The sequence below is a fragment of the Ciconia boyciana genome, chromosome 2 (genome assembly GCF_034638445.1).
Source record: "Ciconia boyciana chromosome 2, ASM3463844v1, whole genome shotgun sequence".
NCBI classification, from domain to species: domain Eukaryota; kingdom Metazoa; phylum Chordata; class Aves; order Ciconiiformes; family Ciconiidae; genus Ciconia; species Ciconia boyciana.
Window position 1 is genome coordinate 113,152,125 of NC_132935.1, and position 20,227 is coordinate 113,172,351.

Consider the following 20,227-nt stretch of genomic DNA (forward strand, 5'->3'; position numbering starts at 1 on the left):
AGAGGTTTAACTTAAGTATAACTAAACCTGAATTACTTCGGACTTCTACTTTGCTAGGTCTGCCTTCAGCATATAGTTCATAGAATCATAGAATGGTTTGGGTCAGAACGGACCTTTAAATGTTGTCTAGTCCAACCACCCTGCAATGAACAGGGACATCTCCAACTAGACTGTATTGCTCAGAGCCCCGTCCAACCTGACCTTGAATGTTTCCAGGGATGGGGCATCTTACAACATCTCTGGGAAGAGAGGTTGTGCTGCTATGTCACAACTGAGCACAGAATCTGCAAGAGGTCAGTTACTTCCCCTTCCAGTGGCCCCAAGAACTATTCAGAAAGCCTACAAACTCCCTGGGATAGGTCCACTGAGCCCAAGGAGGGCCCAGCCAGCAATTCTACTGGAAGAGCAGGGAAGACCCTACATAACATTCATACCTTGTCACAAGTTGTACTAACCCCTGGCAACCTTAACACCTCAAGCAACTTGGATTTATTTGCTCAGAGGTCTTGAGTTCTCCTCTGAAAATGCATGCTCTTTGCTAGGTGCATATTTTGCCCACTAAAAGCCCCTTCGTAACAGTACATAATGAACAGAAGCAATATGCTCTCCCTTTGGAGTTTGAACTTACCTACCATCATCTACTGGTATGCAAGTTATTTTTGGCACACTGGAATAAAACCCTCTAAAGGATAGGGCTGTATCTGCCCAGTGTTAGAGAGGCACTCCAAAAAACACGGAAGGATGGGCTTTTATTCATTGAGTAAGACTTAGTCTGGGGCTCCATCACTTAAGGCAGAGAAAGTGTATGATAAATATACTTACATCTGCTAGAGGTCATCTGGCATTTTCCAGAGAAAACCCAGCCTTGCTTTCTTGACAATCCTAGGCACACCAATACAGAAGTGAGAAGCAGCAGCACACTCAGGTTCAGAAGCACTCCTATGCTTCAGGCAGGCTTCATACAAAGCTAGCTTTCTAGCCACAGAAAACAGTCACTGCAGGCTGCAGGAGTGCTAAGGTGACAAAAAGCACCTGGAGGGAAGAGCTCATCCTGCTTACATCCTTCTGAGACTACAGAAGGGGACAGCAACATCAAGTTTACACTCCCCACTGGAATTACTGAGTCCCATGGCAAGCCTGTAAGCTTTAGGTCAACAGCCATAACACTGTATTATGGCAGAACACCAGAAAAGATTCAGCAGGCACTGCTTTCATCTGAACTGCTGCGACCATCACGGACAAAGCAAGCTAAGAGTGACTGCTGTTTACAAACTACAGAAGGGGAGAAGTCTCATGCCTCTTCACATGGGACAGGTGAGGCTAGGAATCTCTCCAATAGAGACAGAAGCTGTACACTTGTCCTCTGCCATCACAAACCTGGGATGCACTTGCCTTCTTCATGTCCTTACAACAGAAGCAGCCACTTCAGAAGGCGGCAGATAGACAGGCAAAGAAAAAACAGCCAGTGCTACACAGCCTTAAAAAGGTTTAAGTTTTCAGAGGTTCCTCTAACACACCACCTACAGCAGTACTGAGAGCATCAGTTCACAAACAGTGGGCTCTTCCTTGGTGGTTTGAGGTTATGCTCTATCAGGGACAAATGCATAAAGTCCGTGAGAACAAAGCAGGGAAGCTCTCTGCTGCCAACAGCTCTCTACTCCCACAGCATCCCCCTTCCCATGCCCCAAAGCAGAGCACCTCTCACAGTCTTCACAGCAAGCCAGACAGGCACCAAACCAAGGCAGAACCCAGATTCTATTTCTCAAGCCACATTTGTAGCTGTGCCAACTGATTCGGATGGTTTTCAGCTCCAGCTGGGCAATCAAACCAGACCTGACAGACTGGCTAACACAGGTGCTTATACGGATACAACAGGGGAGGAAAAGAGTGCACTGGCTGGCACTGTGCCCAGACCAGACTCCAGTACCTGGCAGAGGACACTTAAAGCAACCCCTGAAACCATGCAAGAGATGCCAACCAGTTCCCAGATCTCCACTGTACTTCCTAATGCATTTACTACAAGCATCAATATAAAACACCAACCCTGGCGTAAACTAGACCTGAAGAGACACAAACATTCAGAATCAAGTGATCCTAGGCACTCCAAATCCACCCACATTAATCAAAGTCCTACTTCAAACATGATAGGAAAGTCATCCTCTAATGTTCAACCATCATTTTATGGGACATTTCTAAAATGAGAAATAATGAACATTATTTCTCCCAGAAGAGTTTGAATAGAATCACCTCTGTTATAAAGTCGCCTTATACCTTACACAGAAAAGCCACCCCCTTAAAAGCAAGTCACTCCTTGGACTAAAGAAAACAAGAGAACCTTTTGCCTGTGTCCCTAGTATCAGATGCCCAATGTGACTGTACTTGTAGGAGACATTCTCATGCATCATGAACTGCCTAGGTGTTAAGAATGACAGGAAAACTCATTGATAACTAAAACATTTATCCTTTATTTCAAGAGATTCTTCTTTTTTTCTGCTGGAAAATTGGAGCTGTCAGACAATACTCATCTGCAAATGCATCTCCTCTAAGATTCCTGCAAAAATAATGCAGCAAAACTAAGTTTGGATTCTAGTTAATCTCCCACTCCGTCCTCTATTTACAACAGTTCAACTCCCAACTACCACATTACATCCTGCTTTGAACTGTTTTGTACTACTAATATGAGACCCTTCTTCAAAGGCCATCCTGGAACTTTCTGCCCAAAATAACCCCTGCCATATCCTGCCTTTTAAGAAAGGCCACAGTGCTTCACTGCATTAAGCTGAGAAGTAGGACACATACACACTTCCTGAGATCATGTTGCCTGCGTTTCAGAGGTGGTGGCCTTTCATGTGCTGGGTGAAAAACTGTTATCCCAGTGCTGAGGCGGGAGCATGCCGTGCTGGTAACATTCTGAAGACATTGACGAGAAGGCTCAAAAGATTCCCCTGTTCAAAGAGTTTAAAGACACGTTAGTTCATTATACACCCAACACTTCAAGAAAACACAGAACTTAAGGCACAATATATAAAAATGAACTAGTAGACATTAAGAAGCTGCCAGCTGTACCTATGACATTCATCTCTCCATTCAAGAAAGAGTAAGAAATACTTAAGCTGATCCTCTTCAAGCCCTGATCTGCCATTAAAAAAGTATGTCCAGCTTTCTCTGGCAACATGCCCTTTATTAGTAGCTCTGATTTCCAGTTTCTCTTCGTCCTTAAAACATTGTGAAACACAAACAACACAGTATAGTTTGGTTTTAAGCAGTTTTTCAAACAGTATCCAGCTTCAGTTACCTCTTTGCTGACAAAACAAGTGTTTGGATAAATGACACTGTCATATCAGGTTTCCAGCACCATTTCATGTGCATTTGTAAGAGAAGCTAGCTTGAAACAGTCTACTTACCTAAAACAAGTCTAGGAAGTACAGAAATCGATCAGGACACAACCCTTTCCAAACTCCCCTTACCAACTAGCTTTGCCCTTGATGTAGGATTCTCCACCTCTCTTTCACTCTGGAGTTCCTGCACGGACGCTTCCAGACACCTCTCAGGTCCAGGTCTTGCATGCTCTCCCCTTGCACCCATTCTGGCCACTGAGCTGCTCTTGCTGGGCGATTTATGGTGATGAGGCATGTGGAAACCATCATCTGAATCCTCATCATCACTGCCTACCTTGTGGCCAGGGCTCAGATACACCTCCGGTGTCAGCCCCGCTGGTAGCTGGGTCAGTCACCTTCTTCCAACAAAAAGCCATCACCTGATGTCCGTTCTGAGAAGTATGGCCCTTACCAGGATTCAGCCAGCACCTCTGGCTTTCCTTGGAAAGTTTTCACTTGTGCTAGGATTGGTCTGGAGGCTTCTCCAGCACCTTCCAGCTTTCTCTCCTGATACTGCTCCCTCCTCACTCAAGAGCCTTTTACATACAACTTCCCTCAGGTCAGGCACATTGTCTGAGCACCTGCAGAATCTACCTGCCTCAACACCAGCTCAAGTTCTCCCATGCTCTCATTTTGTTGAGAAATACTAGGATTTGTGTTTTGAACATTATGTTCTTCTAGGCTTTCCCAAATTTTAACCTCCTCCTGTTTGGAAAAGGCTCTTGTTGAATGAGGTGTCTCTGGAAGGGCAAAACCCTAAGGACACACTGCACGAGTCCTTATCTCTGAACAGCACTGCCTGATGGGCATACTTTCATGGAACACATTGCCAGATTGTCCACACTCTTCATTTAAAGAAACAGTCTCCAGCTCTGGCACTATGTTAACAAGGAAAAAAAAAATAAAAAAATTTCAACTCAGAACAAAGAGTCCTACTGAACTACAGATTAACAACCCAGAGAAGATTTGCTTACTTTCTAAATCCATGAGTCAGACCAACTGCAGTTTTTCTAAAAAGATTTGCAAGACCTAGTGTGTGGTCACCAAGATAAGCTTGGGTGAATACAGTCTCCAGAAAGCATCCTGAAAAAGGAAGGCTACATTTTGCGTATTCTCCTCACAGGAAAACATGAGTCCTAACAGCAGGACTCCAGGAAATTTGAGCTCTGGCTCATACCTATTCTCCAATTAGCCTTTTCAAATATTGGGCTTTGAAACAGTAGCTCATCATAAACACTAACAGGCCACAGAAAAGGAGATTTCTTTAGTGAGCTGTACAGTAGATCATGTCACTAGGAGGCAGGGATAGAAGAATCAAACCTTTCAAATTTGTTCCCCATTCTGCCAGGCATCTTCACTCAAAACCTTTAGCCTTTGCTGATATTCAAGTCTGCTCCTCACCACAGTTAGTACAATCACAGCTACCACTATACAGAATTTCTCTGTTCTCATGTATTATCTCACCATTACTACAAAGGAGTATTCATGATGCACTTACAGGCACACAGTCCTCCTCCTTACTTCAGGAGGGAGGAATGCCCAATAGATTTCCTTACCATACTCTGGGTCTACTTCCTTTATGGCATCGGCACTGGCAGATTCACAGCGGTCCTCTGAAATGCAGCCAGCTGGCTTATTGTCATCTGCTGTGGCCTTCGTCTCGCTCTCAGGGATTTCTTCACATTCCACAATATGTTGTGGAGCTCCCCTAGGGAGGGGAAAAATACATTGCTTTTAGGACAAGGAATTATTTCTGTTGCATTGCATCCGCCTCCCCGCGCTTCACTGTAAGAAAACTGTAAGAGAAGTGACAAGACAAATTAATCAGAGCTACTTACACACAATGCTCTTGTCCAGTGACAACAGGAATCGTTACAGGCACTGAAGGAAATGTTCCCGCATTCTGCCAACAAAGAAAGGTTTCACTGTGACTAAGCAGCTGAAACAAGACTGACAGTCTCCAGGAGAGCAAGGCTTCAGATGACTGGCAGCAGGAGAGAAGAGAACCCCAAATTCTGCACGCTTAGAGCCAGCCCTCTCCTTTGCCCCCACAGGCAAATTGTGTGGATGTCTGCAGGAAGAAAGCAATGGAGGTACTCGGAGGGGAAAACTCAGAAGACAGAAGCCTCCCTGGCAGACAGAAGTAAAGGTCCAGACGAAAGACGGGAAGGTGGGATGCCACCACATCACAAACCCCCTGACCTTTCTGGCCCAGCAGCTGACTACAGTAATTTCCAAGCAGCTTCTGAAGATGGGAGCCCAAACAAGGCTGACGCACTTATCTAACAGAGGAACGGTGTAAACTATGTTGGTGCAGTTATTTTCAGCTCCACATGTACATACCTCACAATCACGTTATGAGAAAACTGAACTGTATGTAAATCAGGTGTCACAGACAGTCCATTAAAAGGAGAGCACTGACTCTCTTTACAGAAGGAGGAGAATCAAAAAATAGAAAGTATTACTGACTAGAACCGAGGGAAACCCAACGAGACCTGTAGCTGACTTGTCAGGAGTCACTAAAGTTCAAAAAGAGACCTCAGGCTTACCTGGAGCCAATTCTGACACTCCCCATTACTGCAAGACAGAGGCGGTGTTCAAATACCTCAGCAGGTGCCTGCACTTGCTGTGATTGAAGCAGTGTTTGTAAATAAAGGATCTCAAACTTCAGGCATTGATTCTCTCCCTTTAAACACTGAAAGGCATCTCGGGCTTCTCTCACTTTGAGCTTCTCCTCCTGCAAAGCCAGAGCTAGAGCTCTGTTGTTGGCTTGGATGCTCTTCAGTCGCACAGGGCTGCTGGCTGCAGGAGAACCATCCGTCGTTACACAACGGAAATTAAGAACGAGCACTGGACAAATCATGACACAGGCAACCAAAGCATCTTACTTGTGCTGTTAGCACTTGTAAACAAGGGCTCATAGGCTTTCCCCAGCCCCGTCCATTTCTTGTTTCTCTGTTTTATGCGTTGTTTGAAGTTGGCCTGACGCCTTCTCAACGGCTTTCGCAAGGACTTGGCCATCTCCTACCTTCACAAGTAACGGAGGCAGAGAAGGCACCCGCAATGGCCGCAGCAGGGAACCGGAGAGGGGCAGGCGGCATGCAAAGGCGTCGGGAGCCGCACGCAGGCGGGGCGGGCCCGGCAGCCCCGGCCGGCCGCACCGCCCTCACCGCCCGCCGAGCGTCCCGGCCGCGGCGGGGCCTACGCCAGCCCCGCGCCAGGCGCCGCTTCGCGCGGGGCGACTCCAACCGCCCGCAACCGTCGGCCTGGCGGGGAGAGGCGGCCGGGCCCGGAGTCGCTGCGCAGGACACCTCACCCCTCCGCCCTCAAGACTCTGTGTGTGCGGGGGTTGTATTGTTGGTGTTTCTGCTGCTCAACCTGACTGGCTTTTATGGGGGGCGGGGGGATAAATCAAGAGCTTGCAGTTAATGGACTCCTGGTTTGCAGTGGGAAGTGGGGGGTGAAGATCTCCTGGCACACAAGACGAGGCTGCGGAGATTCACCATCTCGGTGGAGTTTGGTGGAAAAAGCCATGAGCACATTAGGCACCCCAGGGGCTGCTTTTTGGCATGTGATGTCCCACAAAAAAGTCAGGAAAATCTAGTTTCTCTTTACCTTTTTGGTGCCGCTGTCTGTCCCCTAACAAACACTCACCAAATCTTTCCACCCAGCCCGAACAACCCCCTATGGACCAAAAAAAACCCCCACAAGCTTGAGGGAACAACAAACTGTGCTGGGTGTTAAAAATCACGCCCTCAATAAAAATACTGGTATTATGCCATGTTACAATTATCCTTACGCCCACTTTCTACTAACTTTGCACCTTTTCGTGGGCAGTAATTGGGCATAACCCTGCATGCAAGAGGCACTAACAACCTTCTCTGCCCCCTTGCAAGCATCTCGAAAATTATCTGATTAATGTAATTAAATTAAACTCAACTCATTCTTTTTTCTCAACCAAATCCCAGGTAGTCTGACCAAAAATAATAACTTTCCGTATAAGCTTTCCGTAATTACAGCTAACGCTTGTTTTTCATTTGGCCGACAAGCAATTTGTGGTCTCCAGCAATGCTGGTAATGTCATGTAGCCACAAGTCACTTGCCTGTCACAGATACACTGGTTCTGATTAAATGAACTGTGCTTTGATTAAAAAAAAAAGAGCTTTCTCTATTGCTATCCAAGCAGCAGTTTATTACTTACAATTTTTTTTCATGCCTATACTTGTATCAAGACAAAATAACCACATTGTCTTTTTTTTCTTGTTACTGCTTTTCATGGTACCTCCTTCCAGGTCATCTCAACAATCTCAGGAACACTTTAAGATATTTCTCTAGATATTTTGTTTGTAAATGTCTAAATCCCAGTCCGCATGATTCCTGAGAGCAGAAATCAGATGCTTTTCTCCAGCCAGTGAACAACCGCTAAGTACAGGCCCCACTGAAGGGATGACAGAGGTTAATGCAGAGCCTCCGCAAGGTGCAGTCAGGCCACAGGATGCTGAAATGGAAGATGACGGTGGTCTGGTTGAAAGGGCTGATGTTCAGGGGGACACAGTGATGCCTGGGGGGCTGAGTGAGAGTGGACACTTGTCTCCTGAGATGGTGCCTCCTCAGCAAGTCTCATCTCTCCTGAGGTCATGCAATGCTACCTATTTATTTCACAGCATGACCCTGAAATTGAAGACTTTTCCGATCTCTTTGGACTTTAGTTCAGTAAGATCATGCTGGTCTATCTCTATTTGGAGGTCATTCTGTTGTGGGGTTAGAAAGATAAACTCCATTACTGAATTTTGTAGACATTACCCTAGTAAAGATAAAAGCACTGGAATCGTTTATAGCTCCTCCAGGGAGCTGTGAGGAGAGGCAGAAGTCTTTTGAAAGACTTTTCCCCCTTCTGCCCCAATATCACAAAAAAATGATAATGAAACAATCCTTAGACATATCAACATTTAATGATGTGTCCTTTAGCACACAGTTGACGTGGTGCTTAAAGATTAGAATCCTGGTGTGATCAGTAAGTCTTAAGTTCCCTTATGAACTACCCTTTTCTAACAAGTTATGCCTAGGAAGTAAAAACAAAACTTTCTTTCTGGGAAACTTTAGGAAACATTCTGCATTTTCAGTGTTAACATAGAGCATGTGAATCAAGCATCCCATCTGCTGCACATGAGTTTTTCCTAAGTGATAGGAGAACAGAACATACTTTGTTTTTGTTTCTGTACTGCAGAAAGAGACCACAGGAAGACACAGAAATGGAGAATGATGACACCAGAAAGGAAACGACTGCTGCCTGCACCCCTAGAAGGATAATTATTGACTCGACCATTGTATTGACTCTTTGGAAGGAAATTACGAATTAAGCACATGCAAGTAAACAAGCATTTTGCTTCTCAAGATTTTGTTATTCCACCAAACTAAATGTGATTGCTTAGACTGCTGGGGGGGGAATTAAAAGATGGCCAATAAGCCTGCTGTGCTGCTAAGTGAGCATTTAAAGAGTTTGTTACACATCAAGGGCCAAACTTTGAACAGGCAGCTACTAAGCAGCATGAGCCGTACTGGAGGACTGTTTTTAAAGAAAAACTTTTGTACCCTGTTAGTAGACAGACCTGTTATACATTAAGTAGTTTGCAACATTAACTTGCATTAAAACTAATAGCACTGTAAAAATCATGGCTTGAAAAACAAAGTCACTCTGTAATTTTCAAACAAATGTCAGATATGATATGGTCATTACAAAAATTTTGTTGAATTGCATAATTCTGAAATAGTTTTATAAGGAAAACTTAATAATGGGACAGGCTTGATAATCATGTTGGTTTTATTTACTGCTTTTGCTTTTCATTTTTATTTGGATCTGTCCCTTATATGAAGCGTTCACAAGAATCTGGTGAAACATTATTCTTACTTCTGGTAAGAGTTGTTTTGGAAAAAGGTGAAAAGTTTGCAGTTAATTCTTCCTAGGGCTGTTCCCTCTTAGCTCTTTCAATTGCCTTAAGAGTCATATTGGATCACATAATCCAGCATTATTCAGCTAGTCTAGATGTTGGGAATCTCATATTCTGGGTATTTTGTTGAATTTGTTTTGATTTTCTGGTAGGAAGAATTGGGGAAGCTCTACAACTAAAATGGCTATACTAACAGAACTCTGTAATAAACAGCTTTTTTAAAAACTCATAAAAATCTTCATCTTTAGAAAGATGCTTTACCTGTGCTCCAGAAAAAGTTTTGCAGTAGGCTGGTAACTCTGAGTTAGTAACTTCTTTTCTGATTGTCACGGTTTAATATTGAATCACAGTTTTCCCTGTGCCGTAAGATGTCCAGCTTCAACAGGGTGGTTTAGAGGAAGTGAACTAGAAAGAGATGTGCTACCCACCATATGCAAAATAAAGTTTTAGCAGAGTTTTGGACATCTGAACACTCTCAAAACCCCCAAAGGATCCCCTTTATCTTCAGAATACACACCATTAAGAACAACTAATCAAGACCCTGATAGTTTCTTCTGAACAAGTACACAACGGAATGCAAAGAGTTAACAGCACAGACAACGATCTGTGTGATCACTAAACTACAATTTTCTCCTATTTAATGAGTAGGCCTAGGGACATCTGCTACTTACAAGGAGGTTTCTCAACAGGGAAGGCATTTTCTTTCCAAGTCTAAGAGGCATCCAAACCAAAAGAGACAGAAAGCTTCAGTTATGCACCATCAAGATAGCTGTTCTTTGGAAAGCAGCTCTGGTGCAAGAAGTACTGACCCTCTGGACTTCAAAGGTCCCAAAACCTCCCTTGCTTTGAGAAATACTCCTGAGAGGTAGCAATTTGCAACAGGAAATCATCTGATATGAGTCCAAAATAATTATTTCTCTCAGATCAAATGTTGGGCTCCTGCTGGCCTCAAGTGAAGTGCAACGCAGGGGCAGTGCCACTTCACATAATTCAGAATTGCCACTGCAGGTGCTGCTCATTTCCCACTTGTGATGTGCCAGCTTGAAAAGAGTGGAAGTACTTAATAGCATTCACTGTCCATAGAGCATAGGCTACAGACAAAAAACCACACCATTCCAGAAAGCACTTTCTTCCTTGTACTGTCCCCCTCCTCCATGGCAGTACTGTCAAAGAGTAGCAGACCAGTATAAGAAATCAGAAAAAAAAAAATTCAAACTCACTATTTCAAAGCCAAAAAGATACTTTTCAAGAATATGGAGATCAGAATTTACTATTCTGCAAAGATTTAGCTCTGTCCTGTTGGTATCTCAGTATTTAAAAGAAAACACAACACACCTGGTTTTGGTCAGTAAAGTGTCCATTTAATCCTTAGCCACACTTCCCACCCCTTCCTCCCACCCTAAAATTTCAATTCACACTTAAGCAGCAGATGACATACAATTTGATGGTGTACAACAGAAGTTTTTAAATGTGCACTCTTCATACTAAGAGTACCAGGGGCTAGTATTTGACAAAATTACCCAGAACTCAGATGTGCCCATGCAAAAAAGCAGATTTTTATATACAGTCCCTATTTTTTCTTATAAATTTAAATATTTTACAAAAATGTATTTTCAAAATGTATAAAGTTTACTGAATACCCCAAATGTATCTTAAAATAAAATGTTATCTGATTTCAAAGGTTATTTCAACAATGAAGTCTAAATTGCACCAGATAAAAGGCACTTGTGCTGTGTGATGTCTTGAGCAAATACATGTTAGTTTATAATACAGTAATACAGTGTCTTCTTGAATTCATGCAGTTGTCTCCAAGCATCAAGCATCATTAAAGCAGCCAAAAGAGATCGTGAGTAAACTTGATTCCACAGTTTTAAAAACATTTTCTATCGCTAAGTCGAACATACAGCATTGTGCTCCAGCTCTGACTCTAGAATCAAACGCTACAGAAAAATTGCTGTCATTCACGTGGGAATTCAAACTACATTTCATTCTCTCATAAGTTACAAAAAGAAGTATGCCATTTAATCATGAAACTAAACCACCAATGAACAGCTCAGTGTTCAAATAGTTTGTGCCAATAAAAGTCTGTATTTAAAAACAAGCTAGGGGCTAGTTATTCAAGGAGCAGTGCATCATATTTTCAATTTCCACTTCACTGTTGAGATAAAAGTGCAGTCCGATTTGCTTTCATTTTCTCCAGCCTTTTCATTAAGTGACTATTGGTCATCTCCATCTCTTCTATCTTATCCAGTGCTGTTCTTAACTACAAAATGAAAGCAAAAGTTATGATCAATTTAAGTTTACTTGGACTTTCTGCTGTTCTTAAGCTCTGACAGAGGAAATTAAATCAGGAATACAAGTATTATATGCTTTATAAGAGTGCCACATAAGTTAAGACACAATACTTTCATTATTGCAGTCACATGAACTGGAATTCAACTGTTAAAAAAATTGGGAAGCAATTGAAACATGAAACATACTCATTCCAAAAGTACTAGGTGCCTGCACCTTCCTACTACATGCAACTTCCTATTACATATTAAAGGTAAAATCTTCTCTGCTGTTGTTACTTGCTGATGGATATATATCCCCATGGGTAGCAGGCATCATGCTAGTCATGCAGCAGCTCTTAAGCAAGCATGATCAACAGCTCAGGTAAATACAGCTTCTTCCCAGCTCCCTGTGAGGTACATGCTGGAAGCTTCCCAGGCTGGCACTTGACATAGGGAGCATTTGACTCCCCAGTAATTTTTATGGAAGGATTAGTTTAAAATAGTACAAGTTATCACATTTAGAAGAAAATACAACTTGAGATCCTTCCTTTCAAGGAAGTACTGCATTGAACTGTGATTAGTATTACTTTTATGTGCTACAGTTATCTTCTGAATGCAACACAGACTCCGAGGCCTCCTCAAAAAAACAGTTAAAAGCTGTAACCAAAGATTACAAAAAAACAGAACTTGGAGGCAAAAGACAGAGCAGTTCAAGACTGAAAGGAGCATACAGCTGAAAAGGAAGTCAAGTCAATTACCTCTCGCTGAAGCTTCCTCTTTTCAGCTTTGAGTTCATCTTCTACTTTTTCTGCATTTTCTGCTGCATTTTTATACCTTGCAACCTGCCCCTCAAGTCGTCCAATCTGCACACCCAAACAAGAAAAAAAAAAGGAACGATTACTCAGGTGTTCCACCCTGAGCTCACCTGCCACCAGCTGTGCTTCCCTTTCTGAAAAGCCACCATAACACAAGGCATCCTGTGAATTATCCATCGTATCATCTCCCTCTGGATAAAGAGGGTTTAACTGTGTTAGCAGCAGCCATAATTGCAAAGAGTGTTTAAAAGAACTAATAAAACAGTAAAATAAATTGTGGGCAGAAGCTTAGAATACCCTTCACTGCCTGTCCCTCCCTGGCGAGGGTCACAGGAAACAGTAGAGAATGGAACATAGTATAGGACACAGCTGAGAAGATACAGAAGGTTAAAGAACTAAGCAGAGAGAGAAGAGTTGGGAAAAAAAGTCAAGAACTGGGGAACACATGGTATTAAAAAACAAAAGCTGTAAAGTTGAAAAGCAGAGAGCATATGAAAAGCTGCAAAGTAGAAAGGAGACTGTAACTGTTACCAAGACATGATGCAAGAGGTCTTGAGCTCAAGCACAGAGTTCAGCAGTGAAGAGGGGGCTTGAGACAAATCCTGGTTGCAATCTGCAGGCGTTAAAGCCCACTTGCTAGTTTGTTATACTTATAGCTCCCTGCTACCCCCAAAATCCATAGGACAGGCTAATAGCCTATTGCTGTGCAAGACAGACCAACTATGCACCTCTGATTCAAATTATAATCCTTTATGTGATTTTCAGGTGATCTACAGAGATGCTGAACTATAATACCAAGACTTACAAAGTGTGAGTAAATCAGTGTGAGATATATATATATATATCTATAAAAACAAACTCTTGCATTTCAGAGAGTAAATTATGAACCTTCCACAGTCTATACAACTTTCAAGTAATTAAGCTAAACTGATTTTTTTGAACTAGTAGCTTCAGTTCCAGTTTGTATTCTGCTGGACATTCACATCTTAGTGAATTAACTCCAGATTATTTTCTCTTGTGATTAGACCTACACACAACAGGTATTGAATTGCAGGAAATATGAAAAAATACAAATGTAGTGCCATTCTGTGCAAACTAAGCAAAGAACAAACAGTAAATCAAATGATGAAATAAGTTTTCATAGCTTTTGTTGAAAAAAGTATTGTAAAAATGTGCAGAGCAAGTGTAATGATAACAATAAATATGAAGAAAGACCTACTTACATTTTGTTCCAAGGTAGTTATATCTTGTTCAGCTTTTGAAAGCTTAAATTTGTATTCACTAATTTGTCTGTTGGCATCTCCTAGACAAAAATTGACATGAATATATTACTCAAACCAACTCTCTAAACTGGCAGCTTCCCTTTTAATTAAAATTCATTAAAAAGACCATTTTATTGAGAAGCCCATATACAGGATTATAAAGCAGTAAGTGTTCTTTCAGAAATGTTTGAGTGTATGAAAAGGAAATAATTTTCCTGTTATTTAGAGAACACAACTACTGTCTCTGTAAGAGTGTGCATTAAATCTCAGATGTATAAATGAGATACACACCTTTTAAAAACACACATATTTGGATCAGCAAACTCATCTCTCAAAAAAGAGAATCAACACAATAAGCAACACACTGCAAAATGGGTCAAATCACAATAGACGTAATACCAGCAACATTTAGTGTACACATCTGTAACAACATTTGAATGATAAGGAGCACAAGGCTTGAACCTGCCTGACAAACTCCAAGGAGTTTTGTAAATTATTTTGGTGTTATATTTTAGCCCTGACATTGCCAGTGCTCTGTTCACATTCATTAACACAAGCATATTAAATGACAATCTGTCACACAAAGTTTTCAGCTGAAGAAACAACTTGCTTGAAATGGAAAGTAGCTTTGTGCTTCTATGAAGCAACACCGAATATTGTGTTAAATATTTTTTCATGTTTTGCTTCATAGAATAACAATCTTTTAGATTAAGTTTCTGTATCAAAGATTCAACAAAATAAAGTCAGGTTGAAAAATATTAACAAAATATCTCAGCTGAAATTCTATCATCTAAAAATTGAAATTGTTCAAGTAGTGGCACCCATTCTAGGCAAGGTCATCAACTGAAAAATACCTTCCCAGAATACTGTTATTCAGCATTGAAAGAGGCAGATTTTTAAGCTATTCTGCAGTGAGAAGTTCCCTCCAAGGAGATATACCAACAAAAAAACTAGCTGCTCAACGATATATTCATTCACAATACTACTACTGCACAACAATATAGGAAAAGGAGTTGGAACACTCTGTTTCCTCTCCTCAGTAAGAATACCTTTGAACCGTAACCATGTACCTACTCTGCATTTCAATTAGCTGCAAGTCAGAACCATTCTCTAAGCCTATGATATCTGGATTCATGCCATCGCTTTTAGAATATTTCTGTCGTTCTTCTTCCAACTGCATCTTCAGTTTTCTAACCTGAAAAAGAAGTGTTCTTTTGTTATAAAAGGAGTCCCAGAAGTTCTGTGGTTGTGTACCTAAACGTTCAATCGGAAAAAGGCAAAGCAGTCCCAAGATGCCACTGGCTGAGTCGCTTCCGTAAGCGGGAGTACCAGAGCCATGCAGGGGAGGCAGGGAAGCCAGTCCCTGACACCCATGGCTGCAGTCCCCCATCCCCATTGCTGGGCAAGTGCTCTCTGCATGTCAATGCACAATCCAAACCCACCAGTTCGGTCAGTGCTGCAGGGGTCTCTGTGCAATGCAGGGGCACCCAGTAACTCTTAACAGAGCTGCCCTTCCAGAGGAGGCAGCAGCATTAAACTCTGTTTATGCACTTCTTCTACAGTATACTTTTTACACTCTAAAGATGTGTGAAAATAATGAACAATATCCTGGTAAGTTTACAGAAAGAATAACCCACAGCTTTTTGGGGGGTCCTCTCTTTTACTCCACCTGGAAGCAATGGTCCTAGGCAAGTCTGTAGTGCACATTAGTCTTAAACGGTTCCATTTTATGCTACAGCATCTGTCTCAGGATTTTTCCAGTAGTCTCAGCTATGTCCTCTGTGTCTGGAGTTTATGAAAGAAGTGGGAGCTAATTTTTGACTCTTGTATCAAAACATTGCCCTGCAAATTAGTGGTATGGGAGTTATACTTGCAAAACTGCCATTCATTACATAAATCAAATATATTAACAGTGATTTTTACAATGATATGGTGATAAATATGCATATACATCTTTATATACTTATATTTAATAGCCTTGATTCAATACTAGAATTTATTGGCATTCTAAACCAAGTATCTATACTAAAATTAAGGTACAGTCACAGCAAAAACAAATGTTGACAACACCACTTTAAATTTGCAATGTGTTCAACTAGAAGCACAAAAACTATGGTATTCTTAAATTGTTCAATGGCTATTTGTTTTCTTGAGTCCTCTCTTGTCAATACTGAACTGTATTAAAATACAACTACTTTGATAACATTAATTTTCTATTTGAGTAACTGAAATGATCAAAGAAATAGTACCACTTAGCAATTTGGAAGAAAGTGCCACTTGAGCTTGTGAGAATGTCATTTTACCGACTTTAGTATTTCCACATAAGACAAAATAAAAGAAAGAACAACTTTACGTACGTGCGCTAATAGTGGAGTCAGCAGCAAGTTAAATTTCAGCTAACCAGTTAGTGAAATGAGGGTTCTTTACCAACCAAGATCACAGTCACATGGATAAGGACACTAGTGAGAGGAGCTGATAATTCCTGGTAGCCAGCCAGGTAAGAAGTTGAGTATTTTATTTTGCTTTAGTGCTCAAGTATTTGATTAGGCACCTTTGGTGCTTAATATTTGTTTATTGCTAATATATTAATAGTCTGCAAAAGGATACACATAGGTCTATTTCTGAAAATAATAGCTTATTTTACCTGGGACAATAATTCCTCCTTTTCTCCAGCCAGTTTTCGTAGCCGGACATCTAAAACCAAAAAACCCAATTAAAAACCAGAGAAATCTGTAACTAAGAACATGTTTTTTCATAATTTTTTGTTCATTTTTAAATAAAATGCTCAAACTTAAAAGCTAATAGCACTGGCAGCATAAAACTTTGACATCTCACTAATAACAACATACCAGCCTTCAGTTAATAGCAGAAAAAAGGGAAAAGTATTTCATTCACACTGTTTATTAGTATAACAATTTTAAAAGCAAGACCTCTGAGGTTAGTTAATTTACTGGGAAGAATTACAACTGAGGATTTTTATTATTAATAAAACACAGTTTTGTCCCAATATCTAGAACAACCATTTCCAGCAAAATTTTCTTCTGACTGTATACTCTTTTCCCTGTCTTATTCTTAATGATTGCTATCTCTTCAGGGAAGGCATTAGAAAGTTTGTAGAAAGTGTTCTCGAACCACAAAAAAGTACTTGGGAAAGGACCCACAGGAATGTTGCAATATCTCTAGTCAGTCAGAAGACCACTAATGGCTACAAAACAGTCTGCCAAGCAACACAGTGCTAAGATTAGAGCAGCTCCCTTGGAAATTGTAACTTTGACAGTAACAAAGCATAAAGACATCTGTATTTCACTATGATGGGAGCCACAGCAGAAACATGTATCAAGTCTAATATCTGTCAAAACAAAATATGTAACTATTATTGTATGTTATGTACAAATATAATGCAAGTGTATAGAGATGCTTCATTGCATGTTAACTAACAGAGTTTTACAGTGGATTGACTATGCATATAACAACTTGTTCAACCTAAGGATAAAAAAGCAAGTTAAAATAAAGGCCCCCAAAACCTCTATCTTTCTGTTGTCTTTGTCATTTTTTGAATGTTTTTAAAACTTTTTTTTTTCCCTAATGAATGTGATGAAAGATGGCACTTGCTTTACACTAATAAAGGCAGAAGTATTTCAAGGAAAGGGAAAGAATATACAATGCATTGTTCTCTATAATGGAAGTTCTTTCATTGATTATACATACTTTTAAATAATTTTTTTTCACAAAACACAACGGAAGACATAGTAATCCAAAAGACTACACTTTTAGGCAAGATATTTTCTGACAGTAATAAAACAGAAACTGGACCAAGAGATCCAGTTACAAACATCCAGGCACATACTATTATTTTTTTTGGCTCGAAAGATACATCTGTCTTCTTACTCAGCATAAGGAGAGGGGAAAAAAAAAAAAAGTAAGCACGTATTCCAGAAGCATCACAGGTATCTTTTTGTGTCTGTAAGTCATAACCCACTGTGAACAGGAGGGAAACAAAGACTTCAAATACTCTATAAAGTATGTTAGGATATTTTTACCTAGTGGTCCTTCTCCTGCAGATTCCAAGACTTGAGCAGCTTCCTGTGATACAACTGTTATTGCACCAACCACTGATTCATGGTTTACATCACCATTTGGTGTGCCATCTGGAATTATAACTAATCCATGTTTCTAAAAATACAAAAGAAAAAAGCTACTCATACAAGAGCAATGCTAAAATATAACTGGACAGAAAAGTTTTTAAAAAGCTTGATCAAAGTTTTGATCAAGTTGATCAAAACAGTTACAATGAAATGCGCCATGTATCCTACCCTAAGGTCAGGTTTTGAGACTGCACAAGAATAGTAACCATTCTTCCTCTTCTTCAGTGACCTTGATTTCATACCCCATTCCTGGATGTCTGTTACTGTAAAGTAACTACTACCAACATACCTCTCCTCTCTTCATTGTTTTCTTCAGGTCAGCCAACTCCTCTCTGAGCTCATCTCGCTCATTCTTAATGCAGTCAAAGTAATCTTTCTGTCTTTCTAGGGCCTGGGTTCAGGCAGATAGCAAGAAAAAGAATGGCACAGAGAAAAAGCATATGACATAGCAGAGAGATTTTCTACAAGTAAATACAGAGAGCTCAATAAAAGTAAAGAAATTAAAAGGGCTATTTAATATATATAAACATACATCTCTGATAACTACCTTTTACAAGTCACATATCTAGCCTCATTGCTGCATGTTTGTCATAACATGATTTTTTCCCAGGTGAGTCTTAGTAGATTCTAGAATAGTTTTTTATCTAGTGGATTCTATTTTTGGTAGATTTTGATGAACTAAATTGAATACCAAAAGAGTAAGTGATTCTTCTTAATACAGGCACCCTGTGGCCAGAAATAAAATTTGCTAGAACTCAACTGGCAAACATCCTAAAACATTACATTCATTGAACTAATTTCTCTACCTGTTATAAGGTATAGAAGTAGAAATCTTACCTCAGAAGAGACCTTGGATATATAAGCCTGTCATCCACTTACAAATACTAGTTTATTTACTACTTGCTTAAGTATTACAGCCACCCTTTACTAAAACCAAAGCAATCAGTTTTACAGGAAAAAAAAAAAAGCAGGAAACACTAGCAGCACTATTTTAGCACAAGAAAGGATTGCAGCTAAAAGCACAATATGGACATAGATGGGTTTGCCTACCTACACTGGAGCTGTGTTACCTGGCAGTTAATCAGACAGTTTCACTTGACTGGGTAGCACCCCAGTATTCCATTCAAATTCAATACTGCATGCATTACAAATAATCCTGACCATACAGCAACTGCAAAAGTGTACACACGTTTTGCCAAGAAAATTATCCAACTAAACCTTGCATCATGCATCAATGTTTAGGAATGGACTGATACGAAGAAAGAAATGAAGGTGTATACCTTTGTATTGTAATTGCTCCACATAACAATTGCAGTATGCTGAATTTTAATAATTATGTAGAATCTGTATATTAGAGCAATGTTTTAATGCATTACTCAATTTCAACAGAAAAATTTAAGTGCTGTTGCACTTGATTTATTAGTATGTGAATGTAACATTTAAAATACAGGTAATTCAACATGTGTGAAAGCATTAGCTATCACATCATAGTTTAAGAATTCATAAAATGTCCTTTTATTTCCTAACACATACTAGATCTCTGTAACTACATTATAAATGTGTGAAGAACCTTAATCATTACATCATTTTGTGTTCCACTTAAAGACAACATACACCTTTTCCATTTTTGAAGAATAGCGGCAGAGCCAGAGAGGGAAGTAAGCTCACCCACTTGAGAGAATGGTCAAAGGCCCAGAATCACACTGCAGACACAGATCCTGCGTGTGCTTGGCAGTGCCCTGTGATGCTGCTGACCTTCCCAAAACATCCTTTCTATCCTCACCCCCTAGGCGCAAGTGTTGGAAATCAGAAAATTTTGATGGGGAAGGAAGTGAAACTGATATAGTTATATCTCTACCTATGGAGAGATTAGTAATCATTATTCAATGTTGAAAAACTTTAGTAAAACTGCTAGTGTTTGTATGCTCAGGGGTTATGATACATGACATGGATTTTGTACTAAATCTACATCTGCAATTCTTCTATCATGGGGTGGCAGGGAAGGAATAAAAATGAGGACAAAGCAGCTCTGCAGGCATGTTTTAACATACCAGTATGATTAAAATCTGATCACTTAGCAGAAAGCAGATTTGTCTGGGGTCCTATTTTCTAAATATTCCAAAACCTCTCACAAAATCTATACTAAACTCAGACACACCTTTGCTAATTTCAAACTGGTAACACATGTACAATTGGAAGTCAAACAGTAAAATAGCTGTGTATTTCAGGAATATAACCTGGAAGTTAGTTCAGTGTCCTCAAATTGATCTAATTTAAGACCAAATACAACTGCAAATTTCAATCACTTTGTAGAAACAGGACAACATAAGAAGGCAGGTATAAAACAGACTCATGCTATCTCTGTTCTGCTTGCCTCCCTTTTTTCCTCTGAGGCAGCACTTTTGCA

General features: G+C 40.3%; 1 protein-coding gene across 14 annotated transcripts in view; it reads right to left on the minus strand.

The window, feature by feature from the left end:
- Positions 1–11,392: 11,392 nt before the first annotated feature.
- LRRFIP2 (LRR binding FLII interacting protein 2) overlaps positions 11,393–20,227 on the minus strand; it is a 61,983-nt gene continuing 53,148 nt past the window's right edge. For 10 of the 14 annotated variants that reach the window (XM_072853585.1, XM_072853587.1, XM_072853589.1 and 7 more), the window contains 7 exons: positions 18,110–18,211; positions 17,716–17,848; positions 16,320–16,369; positions 14,750–14,870; positions 13,637–13,716; positions 12,357–12,461; positions 11,393–11,588 (listed from right to left, as the gene is read on the minus strand). In XM_072853585.1, coding sequence (XP_072709686.1) covers positions 11,478–11,588; positions 12,357–12,461; positions 13,637–13,716; positions 14,750–14,870; positions 16,320–16,369; positions 17,716–17,848; positions 18,110–18,211 — 702 coding nt within the window. In that variant the 3' untranslated portion in view covers positions 11,393–11,477. The remainder of the gene's footprint in view (positions 11,589–12,356; positions 12,462–13,636; positions 13,717–14,749; positions 14,871–16,319; positions 16,370–17,715; positions 17,849–18,109; positions 18,212–20,227) is intronic. The other 4 variants (XM_072853593.1, XM_072853591.1, XM_072853598.1 and 1 more) reach the window with 1 other exon arrangement.